The following is a 15,379-nucleotide window of genomic DNA, read 5'->3' as shown; positions in this document are numbered from 1 at the left end:
AATAGACTTTTTTATTTTAAAATAATTTTAGATTTAAAGAAAAGTTGCAAAGATAGTACAGAGAGTTCCCATATTACCCCTCACCTGGTTTCTCCCACTGTTAATATCTTATATTTCCATGGTATATTTGTCAAAACTAAGGAACTGACATTTACACATTACTATTAACTAAACTCTAGACTTTATTCAGACTTCACCAGATTTTCCATTAGTGTACCCTTTCTGTTCCAGTGTCCAATCCAGGATACCACAGTGCATTTATTTGAATCCTGTCTCCCCTCTCTCCTCTGGTCTGTGACCATTTCTCAGTCTTTCCCTCTTTCCCATGACCTTGACAGTCTTGAGGAAGACTGGCCAGGTAGTTGATGGGGGTTTTAACTTAATCTAGCCAAGCTTCCCTTTGCTGAAATTAATAATATTTTGGCGTCATTCTAGACCAATGTCTAGTATTTGTGTGGATCAGTGAGTTTAAATGGATCACCTAAAAAGTAATTTTGTCCTACGGAGAATTCATCTTGTCCTGATACCTTAAAATATAAAGTTGTAGTTTGGTCTTAGAGTTTTAAGGGGGAATTGAAAACTGTCCCTGTCTACTGAGTTCTTCCAGGTCTCAAATTTAGTTCCATGGTGTCTCATTCTAATTCCAGCTGGCCTACTTCCTTTTAACCATTATCCGGATACTAATTTGAAAGGCTTATGTTTTCTTTTTTGTAACCCACTTCATTGGTGACTATATAATGAACACACTGAAAACTGAAAGATGTATGTAGTACAGTTAGATGCAACAAAAATGTGGGAATAGGTCAGTCTGCTCTCAGCAAAGTGTATCTCATTAGAAAGTTGTTTCTCAGAATTCAAGGACATCTGTATAGATAGGGCACCCCTTAATTGGTACATCTTTATGGATAATGCAAAGGACAGGTGCTTGGGGCATTGACAAGTCACTAAAATTTTGTACCATGATACTCCTTCCAGAATGTCTAGAAAATTTTAAGTAAAATAAATAGATTTCATGTTTTACACTATTCATTTGCCAAAAACATTTGCCTTGGAATTCAGTGCTGATTAATTACATTGATGAATTCGTTCCCAGGTCACCAGTGAGCTCCCTGGAGTTCCTCTTTGATCTTTAGTAATACTTTACATGGTTGAACTCCTTCCAACTCTGTCCTTAGCTTTCAAACACTGAAGTATTTCAGTTTGTCCTTACTCCTGAAGGGATAAGGAAGAGAAAGTGTTCTGGATACTGAGAACAGTATGAACAGAGCCACAGAGAGATGAATATGCTTGATGAGTCCAGAAAATGTGAGTAGATGGGGAATAAAGCAAGGGAGCCTTTTACCCACCCTTACTACTCTTGGCCTCTTGTGGGATGTCCCAATTTCAGACTGAGCAAAGAATAGGAGCTAGATTTTATCATACACCTGAGCCCCGCATTTCCTATACAGCTGGAGCATGTATTTTTTCATAGGTCAAGGGACATCGGTCAACTACCCTATTTCAGGGAATCAGAGAGCAAGGGCCTGGGGTAAAATAGGGGTAAAGACAGAAGGCAGACTGTTCATCTTCCCTTCAGCCTCCAGTCGAGTATCTCCATGCCAAGTCTCAGCCCTTCATGCATTATTGATTAGGGAGTGGCTTTTTAGAGTCCAGTGAGAGATCCATTGAGTTTTTCAGCCTCTTGTGCTTTCTAATTTCTTCCTCCATGCTTTCTATAATAGAATACATTTCCCTTTTTTCTTCAATGAGGGTAATTTCAGGCTGCAGAATATGACTGATATGACTCCCAGGAGTACACTTTATTTTATAGCATATCACAAGACACAAGACACTGCTTAGAAGACCCCAGGGAACAGTTGGAGATTGCTTTTCTACCTTGTAGATTATTTAACAATAGCTGTTGTGATGTGATAAACTGATAAAAGATTGATTTCTGTAGTTACTATGTGTACAAAAAGCTAACCTCGAGATGTTTGATATGATCTTCTTTTGTGGTCTAGAAAGCTGCCTTGTGGGCGTGTTGTAATTGAGCTAGTGTGAGCAATTTTAAGTGACATTTACCAGTCTGACTTGAAAGAACTGTTCTTTATTATGGATCTTGATTTTACTATGGAAGTAACGTATAATTTTACTTCATTTCCTTGGTACCTACTCTCCCCAAACAACTCTCTATCCCTTCTAACCGCACCCTCCTCCCGCCCTGATCATCAGATTCTTTTCTCTAAAATATTCAAGCTTTTGTTTAAATTTCCAGTCCTGCTGTTTGTCTGGCTGCATATTAAGACCCATTTGGTATCACTGCCTTGAACCTCAGGTCTTCCCACAAAGCACACTTTGATCTGTTTCTAGGATACCAAAAGAGCACATCTGCTTTTGGAAAATTGAGTATGGTTTGCTTATTATAAGCCCCCAGATAAAGGGAATGCCAACCGAAATGTAGCTAGAGAACAGATTCTGTTCAGTGTGACTGAACAATGAATAAAAGCCACACCTAGTCAATTTGGGTGGAATGCTTGCTGTAGCAGGCAAGTTTGTTCACTGTATCTAACAGGTCTGAATTGACATTTGCACGTATAAAATTCCACCTCAGAAAGCTCTTGTTAGCTTTATTGAGGAAGTTTAGCAAGTGAGGCAAAGGGTGTGACTCCCTTGTATTTTTCAGTGCAGTTTAAGAGAGATAGTTGCTGATGTTCACAGCAAAAAATTGTTCGATTTAAGAACTCCCCTTGGCATAATTAAGAGGCAAACACGAGCACTGGCGAAGAATTTTAGGGCAAGCAGACACATTGGATTCCAACTCTCAAGCAAAGCTAACGCTTCAAAATTTCAGGTCGTTTCACAACTTGGAATCTTCATTACAGAAAGAAATTTCCAAGGAAGGATTCTCACTGCTGGATGTAATATATGCATGTAAAAGGTGGATATGATGTTATAAGGCTATTAAAAATATTTTTGGCTCAGACATTTTGTATAATCTAGACCTGTCTATATCTAGTAAATTCCTTTTGCTTCTCTGTTTGAATGTGGTGATTCACATGGAAGCAGTTCTTTACACGCAGGTAAACTTGACCCAGTCGGGTGTATTCACCTGATGATTCATACAGAGATTACTGGATCAGCCATCACGGTGTGCCAAGTCCTCTGGTCCTGCTGTATGCTTTTCATGACTTGCATTCCTGTGGCCAAGTCATGGTGTTCCAAACCACAGAGGCTATAAACACGGGACTTCAGTCTTTTTCTTTATCACAGATAGAATCATCTGATGTCTGTCTGGACCCTCCCCACCTTTTTGCATCATTTTTACAATTTTATTTACCAAATATATTTCTCAGAAACAAGCTTATATGCCTGTTTGACATTAATATAGTAAGGAATGAAGGTGATGTAACACTTCAGGACCAAATGGGGAAAAATTGGAAGTTGCAGTAGATAAGAGGAAGGGGAGATATACTAATTAGTGAATAATTTCAGTATTTTTAGGCTCCCGTGTTTTGAATGTTTTTCTTCTTTAATTAAATAGGACCTCTAAGATATTATATTACTCTATGCAACTTTGGACCGGGACAGATTTCAGTGAATAGAAGTAAAATTACAAAAGTTATTTACTTTTTAATTTTTGAAAATGTTAAATGATTTTATAGTTAAAGATGAAAGGATAATATCCTTCCCTCACCAAGATACATTCTACACTTTGCATATTCATCCAGAGTTAGTTAGTTATAGTTTTTCTAGCTCACATAAACTAGTTTGATGATTGACTGAAGTATATATGCTATCTCCCTGTTGCCAGGGCTCTTCTATTAAAAATTATCATTAAAAAGGTGAGCAGGGCTTCCCTGGTGGCGCAGTGGTTGAGAGCCCGCCTGCCGATGCAGGGGACACGGGTTCGTGCCCCGGTCCGGGAAGATCCCACATGCCGCGGAGCGGCTGGGCCCGTGAGCCGTGGCCGCCGAGCCTGCGCGTCCGGAGCCTGTGCTCCGCAACGGGAGAGGCCACAGCAGTGAGAGGCCCGCGTACCGCCAAAAAAAAAAAAAAAAAAAAAAAAAGGTGAGCAAGACATTTTGTAGATTTAATGGAGAAGGAAATTCTGTCCATTTTCCAGATTACCAGTCTCATGGTCAGTACAGAAATTACAGTGAATTTTAATGAAGATTCTTCCGTGAGTTTCTCAGTTTACCTACTCAGGAAACGATGAATGACGACCTTTAACGTCTTTCATCTCGATGTGGTGACATTCGGTGTTTCGTAAAGTGATTGATTTTTGCAAAATGTTCAAGTCAGTGGACGACAGGCATTATGTAATTATAAGATTAATATGCTCTTAATATAATTATGACTGTCATTATCATGTGAAATTCCACATTGACTGAGGTTGAGCAGATCATATCACAGGAGTGTCTGGAGTGATACCATGCTACAAGCCCAAAATTTTATCAAGATTTTACTAAGTTTTCTAAAAAATTAGAAAAGATTTTACTTTTAGATATAGCTACTGAGACCTAATATTATGTATTTGTTCCACAAATTGTTCCCAGGTGTAGGCTTACCTTGAGGTTAGTGAAGGCTCAGGGCCCCTCATTTGCGTGGTGTCGTGCCAGGGCCCTGGGAGGAGGCGTAGCAATGTGTTTACAATGTGTTTGTGAAATTTGCCAAAGATATTTGTGTATCCTTTGTTCTGAAGGAAGGCCTAAACTTGGGGCCCCACAGATCCTGGATTCACTCCTGATTGCAATTACTTGTCCAAAGTAGAGTAGTTATTCAGGTCCTTTCCCGAGGCTGTGCATGTCACACAGCTTAAAGCTCCTTTTAGAGTAAAGCAAAATAAATCACACCAGCTGGAGGTTTGCTGCCTTGCCCCAACTTGGCTTAATATACAATGTGAAATGTGTTTTTTTAAAAAGTGAAATGAAAATGCTACACTTCTGCTGTCAAACAGAGGGCATTTGTACATGATATCTTAACAGTGCGCAGTTTCTTTGATAGTAACGAATCTCAGCACTCTCCCTTTTTCCTCCCTCATATGTCCCCAGGAGATAAATTAAAATGTAATCTCCCTCTCCCTTTATCCTCCCTCATATATTTCCAGGAGATAAATTAAAATGTAATCTCCTCTCAGCCCATTTTGTGTCCTCCTCTGGATCTGGTTAGCTCAGTTGGTGAGAGGCTGGTGCTAATGAGACCATGTGGGCCCCTTAGCTTTCCTGCTCACGGTGACAGTCTAAGCTCCAGCAGCTACCTCAGCATGGCTTGCCGTTCATCACCAGTGAGGTGAAGGCAGGAAGTTGGGAGGATCTGTGAAAATCGTTTTCCCTGACGGAGGATAAAAAATCACAACAGCGACGAGAAACCAAGCCAATGCTTGGCAATCTCACCTAGAGAGGAGGATATTTTTTTTCTTATCACCATCCTCTTGCTCAGATCAGTAGAGTTCAGTGGTTTGTCACTGAGAGGGCCATCAGGAGACCTAGCATGAAAAAATGTGGTTGCCCTCCCCACCTGATAATAATCTTTCCCCCAAATAATCCTAATCTGCCATAATAATCTTTATAGATGTACTAAATATTTGAAAACCTTCTTCACCTAGTCTCCCCTCTTAAACCATTCTGTGGATATCAGAAACATTAGCAATTCAATTGTCCCCTGGGACCACACATTTTGTAATAAGAAGTTGCATATTTCAGCCTGTAGTATCACTAAACCGTTTTTTTTTTTTGCAGAACTCTTCATTGGATACCTTTTGATACTGATGATTTAGCCACTCCAATTAAAAACTGCCATGCGTACATATGTGTGGGTGTGTGTACGTGCATGTGTGTGTGTTATACAGTACCCTGTGCTTCTCATACTGTTTAGCATTTCAAAAGACCGTTTGGGAGTGGCCTTCTGCTTAAAGTTTTCCCCAGTAGAGACCAAAACGGATGGATTTTTCAATCTCTCTGCCACTACTTTCGATCCCTGAGTGTTTCTTTTGTTTTGTGATTTTTGATTTGGATTTTTCTAACTGGTAAACCTAAAAGTAATCAGTGGCTTAGGAATCCCTTTTGACTCAATTCACTAAATATTTCTTGAGCATCTACTCTGTGCCAGGCATTTATAAGAATAAGAGATGGATTAAAAGGTGAATTAGAAACAGTCTCTACCCTCTAGGAATATATGATCTAACAAACAGTAGTGAAATGGTGGATTAATGTTTTCGTGATCCCCTTCATTTCTGCTTTGTACCTGATCCTCCGTATTTTTATAGCTTTGGGCTTTCTTTTTTCCTCCGTAGAGTTATTTTTATATTAGCCATGCAAGGTTTTGTTTTAGTTTGTGTTCTTGTTTTGGTGGCGGCGGTGCTGGTGCTTTGTTGAACCTCTGATAATTATAACCCTTTGCATCCATTTATCCTGGATTTGCACTGAGATGTCTCTAGTCTCCAGGCTTCCTGTGGGTTCTTGGCTTTTCTCAGCTTTTGCCATTTCCCCCTCCCCCCAAACCCTTCCTTTTTTCATACCCGTTGTTAAAATTGGGTAACCACTTGATTTTTTAAATACTTTTTCTTTCCTAGTGGTATACTAAAGTTAATTGAATTGTCACTGTTATTACATAGTGATTCACCAACAAATAATTTTTAGGGCAGTTCTTGTTCACATCTCAGGAGCAAAGTAAAAATCCCCTCACCCATCTGAGGAAGAAGTCATTTACCCTTCTGCCAGATCCTTACCTCTAGGAATCAGCTGTGGATTATAATTCCTGACCTGCTCTGCAGCTTCTCCCACCACCTACTACAGGCAGATCCAAACCATGACTCGTTCCCTCTTTCTTGCGATACTTTTTACACCTTTTATATGCACAATAATCTATCAGACCCTTCCCCTACCTGTCTTCCTTCAATGCTTCCCCTTATCTGGAGACTTCCATGATTAATAAGGTCGGAAAAGCCAGGTCTAGGCGAGGATAACTATTCACTTTGACCCTTGAATGTATTTGTTTTTCTTTGCTCTCTCTTGGGCCACAGTGACTTATTCATTAACAAGTGTGATTAGTACATAAACACCACTATCAGCTTGCATCTGTTTATAAAGTTCACTCTCAATTATTGAGGGACCAATTAACTAGTCTGGAAGTTATGTGGGCCTCCTGCAGTGTGCCTTTTGGCCACTTCAGTCCCCCTAGAACAACGCTCAGAGAACGTGGAGATGACCAAGCAAAAACTGTGAAACAAAAACGATTCAGTTGTGCTCCTTGTGAACAGCTAGTAAAGTCTGATGGAAACGAAAATGATACATTTCATTGTGCTTTGGGATTATCTAAGGAGAGGAATACGCATAGTGAAAGGGGCTTCCTTTTGTACTATATAAATGCTTGTAAATGAGTAATAAAATTAAGGTCTTATGAGTGCTAAAGTTAAAAGTGCTATTTTTCTGGTATTAAAATCAAGCCAACAAATTGTTACCAAATGTTTACCATCCTATAAAAGAAAATGTTTAGTAGTCCACCTTTAGACAGGAGTTTAGAGAGAGGAGACCTCAATTATGATGTTGACTTCAGGCCAGGATTAGCCTAAGTGACTTAAGTGTCTTGCATTCATCCAACAATAATTGTAACTGGCCTTGGATATTATTCAGGTAACTACAAATAGATCTAGGCTGTGGGGAGATACAGAGATGGATTTAGCATAACATTTAATTTTTATTTCTTTATACTAGCTTGAGGAATAACTCATTTTAAGTAATAAATCAGTGTTACTAAGATGTATATATAAACTGGACATATTTATTTGAGGCATCATTTTTCACTGAGTTGTATTATTATTCAAAGGTGCTTCAGAATCCTTTAAGGCCAAAATGTGGTGGCTCCTAAAATTTTACCTTTACAGGAGTCCATCTATCTCCCCATTCTTAGCCGCTGAGTAGTTATTGTTTTAGAAACAAATAGTTAAGAACATGAATTTTACTAACTATGTAAAAGAACATTTTAGTGAATACTTTAGTATCTGTTTCTAAGTCTAACTTCTTCAACTTATGGAATCTTGCTACAAGTATTAAATTCACACCAATAGATTTTTATATAATTAGTGCTTTACTTCAGAAATTGGTGGAGTGCTTTATTTTTTGGAATCCTGTAGAATGAGGGTCAGCAAAATTTTCTCTAAATGACTAATAAATATTTGAGGCTTTGTGGGACAAGAAACAAAGTTGAGGATATTATGTAAGTACTTCTGTAACAAGAGAGAAAACAGATATCCACACTTTTTGTTATATAGGTCTACGAGTGAGTGCAGTGGAATTTATTTATGGACAGTGAAACACGAATTGCATATAATTTTCATGTGTTATGAAATATTACTCATCTTGTACTTTTTTCGACCATTTAAAAAGGTAGAGAGAATAACAAATGCTGGAGAGGGTGTGGAAAAAAAGGGAACCTTCCTACACTGTTGGTGGCAATGTAAATTGGTACAACCACTATGGAGAACAGTATGGAGGTTCCTCAAAAAACGACAAAATAGAGTTGCTATATGATCCATCAATCCCACTCCTGGGCATATATCCAGACAAAACTATAATTTGGAAAGATACATGTACCCCTATGTTCATAGCAGCATTATTTACAATAGCCAAGACATGGAAACAACCTAAATGTCCATCAATAGATGAATGGATAAAGAAGATGTGGTATATGTATACAATGGAATATTACCCAGCCATAAAAAAGAATGAATGAATGCCATTTGAAGCAACAGGGATGGACCTAGAGATTATCATACTAAGTAAAGTAAGTCAGAAAGAGAAAGACAAATACCATATGATATCACTTATATGTGGAATCTAAAATGTGACACAAATGAACTTATCTACAAAACAGAGACAGACTCACAGACATAGAGCACAGACTTGTGGTTGCCGGGGGGGAGGGGTGGGGGGGTTGAATTGGGAGTTTGGGACTAGCAGATGCAAACTAATACGTATAGAATGCATAAACAACAAGGTCCTACTGTATAGCACAGGGAACTATAATATCCTATACTAAACCATAATGGAAAAGAATATGAAAAAGTATATATATATGTGAATATATATATACATATATATATATATATATGTATATATATATATACTGAATCACTTTGCTGTACACCAGAAACTAACACAACATTGTATATCAACTATACTTCAAATAAATTTTTAAAAAATAAAATAAAAATGTAGAAACCACTCTTACCATTCTGGCCATACAAAAACAGGGCAGGCTGGATTTGGTTCAGGAGCTCTGGTTTGCCAACCGTTACCCTAGAACACAAGCTCTTAAACAGTAAGTCGTCCATAACCCCACACCAGGGGTGAGTTTCATGAGGTCCTTGAACTCCTTGAGATTACATGCAGTTTATGCACATATGAATTTTTCCATGGACAGGGTCTACAGCTCTCATCAGGCTCTCAGAGAAGTTCAGGACCCAAAAAAGATTAGGTGCCACTGTTCTAGAGGCAATTCACCGAATTTTAGAAAGCATTTCCTAAGGCCCTGATAGTTCCTAGGTACTGTGCAAGTAACTGGTAGCTCGCGGGAATTCCTACCCTAGCAGCTAATACTGCAAGAGACATTGAGGGTAAATAATTGTCTAGGTGATCTTTTTATTCATCTAGTCAGTTGTCGCCATCATTCTTGTTGGTTTTATAAGTCTCAGAGGAAGATGAAAATCCATACCCCCTGTTCTAGGAGGAAAAGTTTTCTCATATTTTCAAATATTTAGGAAATAATTTAGGTTTGAGTGAATATCTGAAACATATTTAAGTGCCCAGACCATTCAGGCTGTAAATGGAAATCAGATTCAACCTGTTAGGTACCTTTTTCTTTAAAATTAAGATTACCCCACTAATTGGTTCATGTTAGCTCAACTGACATCAAAGGCTGCAATACAGGTATAGGAAGGATTAAAGTTGCTTATTAAAATTGAATGTGTGAACTTGCAGGCTGCCTGATATAACAGGTGGCTGTTAACTAAAGCTAAGCCCTTGAATGTTCAAATTCATAAAAATGGAGTAGTTACCCTGGGGCAGAGGTGGTGGTGAGAAACAGAAATGTCTATTTGAAAATAAATGAGAAACTCAGGAGTTCCTCCCTGTGCCGGAGGGTTGGGAATAAAAAAACCTGCTTCTTCTCAATAAACAGAGTTATAGAATGAAGTTTATACCAAGGAGGAAAATGGTTATATAATCTACAATAATAACTTTAAAACCTAAACATGGCACAGTATAACCTTATAAACCCTAAACTTTTTCAGCAAGTCCCTTGCACTATTTATCTAGACTTTTACTTTTCAGCTTGTTTTCATACAGTTGTAACATATAACAAACCTAAGAGGGTTAAAACATATTCTAAAGAAAGCAGAAGTTAACCAGGAAATTTCCCCCCAAAAAGGAAGGAAAAAATACAGAAGTTCAGAGCTATTATAAATAGGAAGCATTGCTTACATGTACATTATTCTTAAATATTATTAATTGATCGGTTATTTATTAGTGATTAATGATTTTTTAATCTGGAAAATTCACTCACCTGCAAGTTTTCCTTTTAATTCAATAGTTTTTAAAAAATGTAATAATGGCTCTTCTTGGTTCTGTGACAAGCAAAAGCAACAGAGCAAAAGACAAAAGCAAGGAGAATAGGATGGTAAAAATTTTATTATGAAAGTCAGAGAGGAAAAAGAAGTAAAACAAAGAGTACTATTGTGTGGTGCAAATATAGAGTTTTTACCATTTGAGATTCTTGCTAATTTTGAGACAACCATGAACCATCAAGTTGATAAAGTCTGCCTTATTGCATTATATAAAATAATATCACATCAGCTAATTCCTGGAGCTTCATATCTCATTCCATGAGAAGTATGACATGTCCCTATACCCTGTTACATCACAGCGCTAGTTAGGCTGGGTCAGCCCTTGGCTTTTGTCATCAAACCTTAAAGCACCTCCCTGACTGCCCCGTCATCTTTCCTGCCACCTGGTGTCACCCCTTTCCTCTTAAAGCTCTTGGCCACCATGCCTTCTCTACTTAACCCCTGGTGAGTCTTGCCAGTTTGGGGAGGAGGGGGCATGCTCTTTCTGCCCTTCCTAATTTGCCAGTTAGCTAATGATAAACTCATCTAAGGTAGAGTGCTAATGGGGAAGTACTTCCTTCCAAGCTGAATGTGGTTTATAACAGGGGTTTCACGGAGAAGGCTGTGCTATTGAAAGTTTCAAGTCCGACTAGGGAGTGGCGCCGTGAATATAGATCGCCCCTCACTTCATACTCCATAGACTGCTATTCTACCTGCATTTAGAGCTGTTCCTATTAATGTGATTTAGCAGAAGGTGTGGGCATAGCTTGGCAGTGCAACAGATTATTTTTTTTTAGTGAAAGAAATAAAAAGAAAGCAAGAAAGAACGATGCTATTAGTAATACATGAGACATCACCATTTGCATGACAATGTGCTACCTACCTCATAAAGTCACTATTAGAAATGTACTGTATTTAACCATGATTTGTTATTCATTCATTAAAATGTTTACATTTATTTTAAAATTATGTCATTGATTATATCAGTCAATTAGTCATTCACTATATATTGGGTACTATAGGGGAGACAAGAGAACTATCAAAGAAGTTATGACCACATTGAGAAGAAAAGACACCCACATAGGGAACAAACTGGAAAACAGCACAGTAAAGTGATAAATTATGTGGTTACAGATAATAAAGGCAGTACGTATATGAAACTCTTTGAGATCAGGACTACCTAGAGGGGTGGGATAGGGAGGGTGGGAGTGAGACGCAAGAGGGAGGGGACATGGGGATATATGTATATGTATAGCTGATTCACTTTGTTATACAGCAGAAACTAACACAACAATGTAAAGCAATTATACTCCAGTAAAGATGTCAAAAAAAAAAAAAAAAAGAAAACCCAAACATTTGACTAAAAGTTTTCAATAATTTCAATTTAGATTAAATGGGAATTAATAACAAAACTGTGTATCATCTAGAGTGAAGTGTTTATAACTACGCTGTGTTACCATACATTATATGTATATTTGTCAGTTCAGAATTTGTTTTCAATTAGCCTAAATTAGTTTTTTGTTGTCTCCATAAAGGTTGAGTATTTATGGAGATTAACATTTTTTGTGATGTTTACAATAAGATTTGAGTCAAATAAAATAACCTGTTCATAAAAAAAAATAGAAAAGCCAGTAAGATTCCTTTGCATTTCCAAGACTTTTCTTTACAAGTTACACTCTAGTGTATGTACCTTATAATCCTGTTCTCTCTTCCTGCCCAATAGGGATTCTCGTAGCATTTCTAGGGCCCCCTTTTAACCTGTGCACATCATCTGATCCCTTAGATAAAGACAAGGCTAGGCAAGTCAGATTCACTTGTAAAATAAGACCTCTAAAAAAAATGACCGTACTAATTTCATTTTAGGTAGACAGCAAGAAGTTCTTACAGCTCTCACTTTTCAAAATCTACCCCTTTTTTCCTCCCTTCTTGCTTTCTTCCTTAATTGATAGTGGGCCAAGAATCAAGTGTTTGGTAGGGCAGTTGGGAACCATGGTAGGACCAGCAGCTTTGGAGCCAAGCAGTACTGCGAGGAAGGGGAAAGGAAGGAGGAGGGTGGGACGAAGGGGGAGAACCTGAAGTCTGTGTGCAAAGGCCATGCTCGTGTGAGGAGATAAGGCAGATTGCCCACGTATATGATATCGTTGGTGACATGGTTTTTAGGTAAAAATGGAAGTGCTAGAGAAAACACATTTGGAACAGACTCCATCAGTGGGATTTAATTTACTTAACTCATGACTGTTAAAATTATGTGGCTTGGCTTATCAGCTTACCAATAAATTTGTTACTCAAAGAGATTTGTGGTTTTAAAAGGAACTCCTCCTATATGGGAATTAGTATGAGACTAAAAATAAAGGAGAAAATACAGTGGTAACTTTTGATATGACTTGAGCTTTTTGAAAGAATGCTTCCTTGTGTAATAATAGGAATAATCTGTTGACCTCTAACACCTTTTTTTTCTCTTTTAAACATACAGACTTCTTTTCCTGTGACTCCATCCCTGGCAGCTAATCCTGCCATGGCTTTCAGTCCCTACTTACCTCATCCTGGGATGGGCCTGGTTCCTGCCGAACTTTTACCAAATGCACCTGTGCTGATTTCTGGCACCCCGCCTCTCCCACTGCCAGGAGCTCCTGGTCCCAAGCCGATGCGTTCAGATAAACTGGAGGTATTTGTGTAGAAATATATAAATCCCTATAGGGTAGATATTAACCTTATGCATAAACATTCTTAGAGCCCAGTGTTTTGAATGCTTTGAATAAGCACATCTGAATTTTAAGCTTATGGAATATAACCTCAGAGAAATGTTAGACATTTTATTACTGCAATTTTACCCTGTTATGAAGTGCACGGTTGTATAGTAGGTCAAACAGTGTCTTAGTATACCCAGCTGCAGACTGTGCGTCTCCTTTGCTATGGCACAGAAAGTATGGTGGGGATGCTCCTTTTAGCCAGGCTCCAGCTTTGCAGAGTGGGATTACTGTATTCGTTGATGAGTCTCTACTTGCAAGAATAATCAAAAAGTCAGCTCCATTGGCAGCTCCTTAAATGCCTTGCCATGTATTGAACTGGAATCTGTGCATGTCCTTTAGTCATGGTCCACAAGTCTGCTTGTAAAAAGCACGTTGCAGGGCCTCCCTGGTGGCGCAGCGGTTAAGAATCCGCCTGCCAATGCAGGGGACACGGTTTGAGCCCTGGTCCGGGAAGATCCCACGTGCCGCGGAGCGACTAAGCCTGTGCACCACAGCTACTGAGCCTGCACTCTAGAGCCCGCGAGCCACAACTACTGAGCCTGTGTGCCACAACTAATGAAGCCCGCGCACCTAGAGCCCACGCTCCGTAACAAGAGGAGCCACTACAATGAGAAGCCCACGCACTGCAACGAAGGGTAGACCCCTGCTTGCCGCAACTAGAGAAAGCCCCCGCGCAGCAACGAAGACCCAACGCAGCCAAAAATTAATTAATTAATTAAAAAAAAAGAAAGCACGTTGCTGTGTGATAAAGACACATCTTGGAGCTTAACAAAATAACCCCATCTTGCAAACTTAGCTAATTACACTTTAGGCTGTGTATCAAGTGGAGGATTAAAAACTGATTTTCAACAATACTTGCATTTCAATGTAAGGAAAGCAGACAAACTTTGCCTTTGGGAAGATTGGATTTTTTCTTCCTCAGAATAGAAATTTTGTTTAGGTTTACATCTCATAGTGAATATGGCTCGACATTATCCTTCAGCTTTTAAAAGTTTTCCTAAATAGATGACAAAAGAATGTACACTGTTGCTCTTATACGTCCACTGGCAAAATAAATAAAAGCTAATCACCTTCCAAGCATCAATGTGATTTTTTTTTCTTTAAGGTTTGCCGTGAATTTCAGCGTGGAAATTGTACCCGTGGTGAGAACGATTGCCGCTATGCTCACCCTACAGATGTTTCCATGATTGAGACAAGTGATAATACCGTGACCATCTGCATGGATTATATCAAAGGTCGATGCTCCCGGGAGAAATGCAAGTACTTTCATCCTCCTGCGCACTTGCAAGCCAAACTCAGGGCAGCTCATCACCAGATGAACCATTCAGCTGCCGCTGCGATGGTAAGAACAGGCCAGGACTCATCGGCTGTTTGGGGATAAATGATTCCTATATCCCTCAATTTGTCGAATATCCTGGAACCATGATCTTGGATAGTCATGAGGGGACCTTAAAATGAATTGCCCAGGTTATAAGCTGGAAAAGAGAGAAACTATTTATTCTGGTTCACTAAAATTTTCTAAAGATAACTATTTAAAATCTTTCCTAATGATTTTAACTTACTGTGCTTTTTCTCCCATTTTTTAAGAAAGAGTAAATTATATAACGTAAACAGTAAATTATTTTGGAGTGGCCTTTTATAGCCTAACTAACCTTAATATTGTAAAAAGGCGGAAAGTTGCCTTTCTGCCCCGTGAGCCACCTAGATGGGCACTTTGCTGGTAACATCCTTAATGCCTTTCCCAAACAGAGGACTTGGAGGATGGGGTGGAAAATAGGTTCTCATTTCCCAAAGGTTAATGATTGCAAGTCAGCAGCCAGCGAAGGCTGGGGGGGAATTTCTGCATGGTTGGAGAAGAGGCCTGGCTATTGAGTTGCCCGAGTAAGTACATTTGGGGGAAAAGTTAGTCCTACGTAACCACGAGAAGGTAGGAGGTAGGAAAATGTTTGCATAACACTATAGTGTGATAGGTTAAAAAATAGGAATTATGATTACGTATGCTTGTCACAGCTGTCAATTATTTTGATAGGCTGTGGGCTATTCATTTCTT

The 15,379-nt window shown here is 38.8% G+C and overlaps 1 protein-coding gene across 5 annotated transcripts in view; it reads left to right on the top strand.

The window, feature by feature from the left end:
* The window catches only part of MBNL3 (muscleblind like splicing regulator 3), a 107,388-nt gene that overhangs the window by 80,751 nt on the left and 11,258 nt on the right, over positions 1-15,379 (top strand). For all 5 annotated transcript variants that reach the window (XR_449429.3, XM_055081793.1, XM_007130407.3 and 2 more), the window contains exons 5-6: positions 13,053-13,244; positions 14,435-14,671. Coding sequence is in view for 4 of the 5 variants with exons in the window: in XM_055081793.1 (XP_054937768.1) it covers positions 13,053-13,244; positions 14,435-14,671 (429 nt within the window). In the remaining variant the exon portion in view is untranslated. The remainder of the gene's footprint in view (positions 1-13,052; positions 13,245-14,434; positions 14,672-15,379) is intronic.

This window comes from Physeter macrocephalus, chromosome 21 (genome assembly GCF_002837175.3).
Source record: "Physeter macrocephalus isolate SW-GA chromosome 21, ASM283717v5, whole genome shotgun sequence".
Classification (NCBI taxonomy): Eukaryota; Metazoa; Chordata; class Mammalia; order Artiodactyla; family Physeteridae; genus Physeter; species Physeter macrocephalus.
Note: the sequence above shows the minus strand (reverse complement) of the source record. Positions and strands in the feature narration are given on the sequence as shown.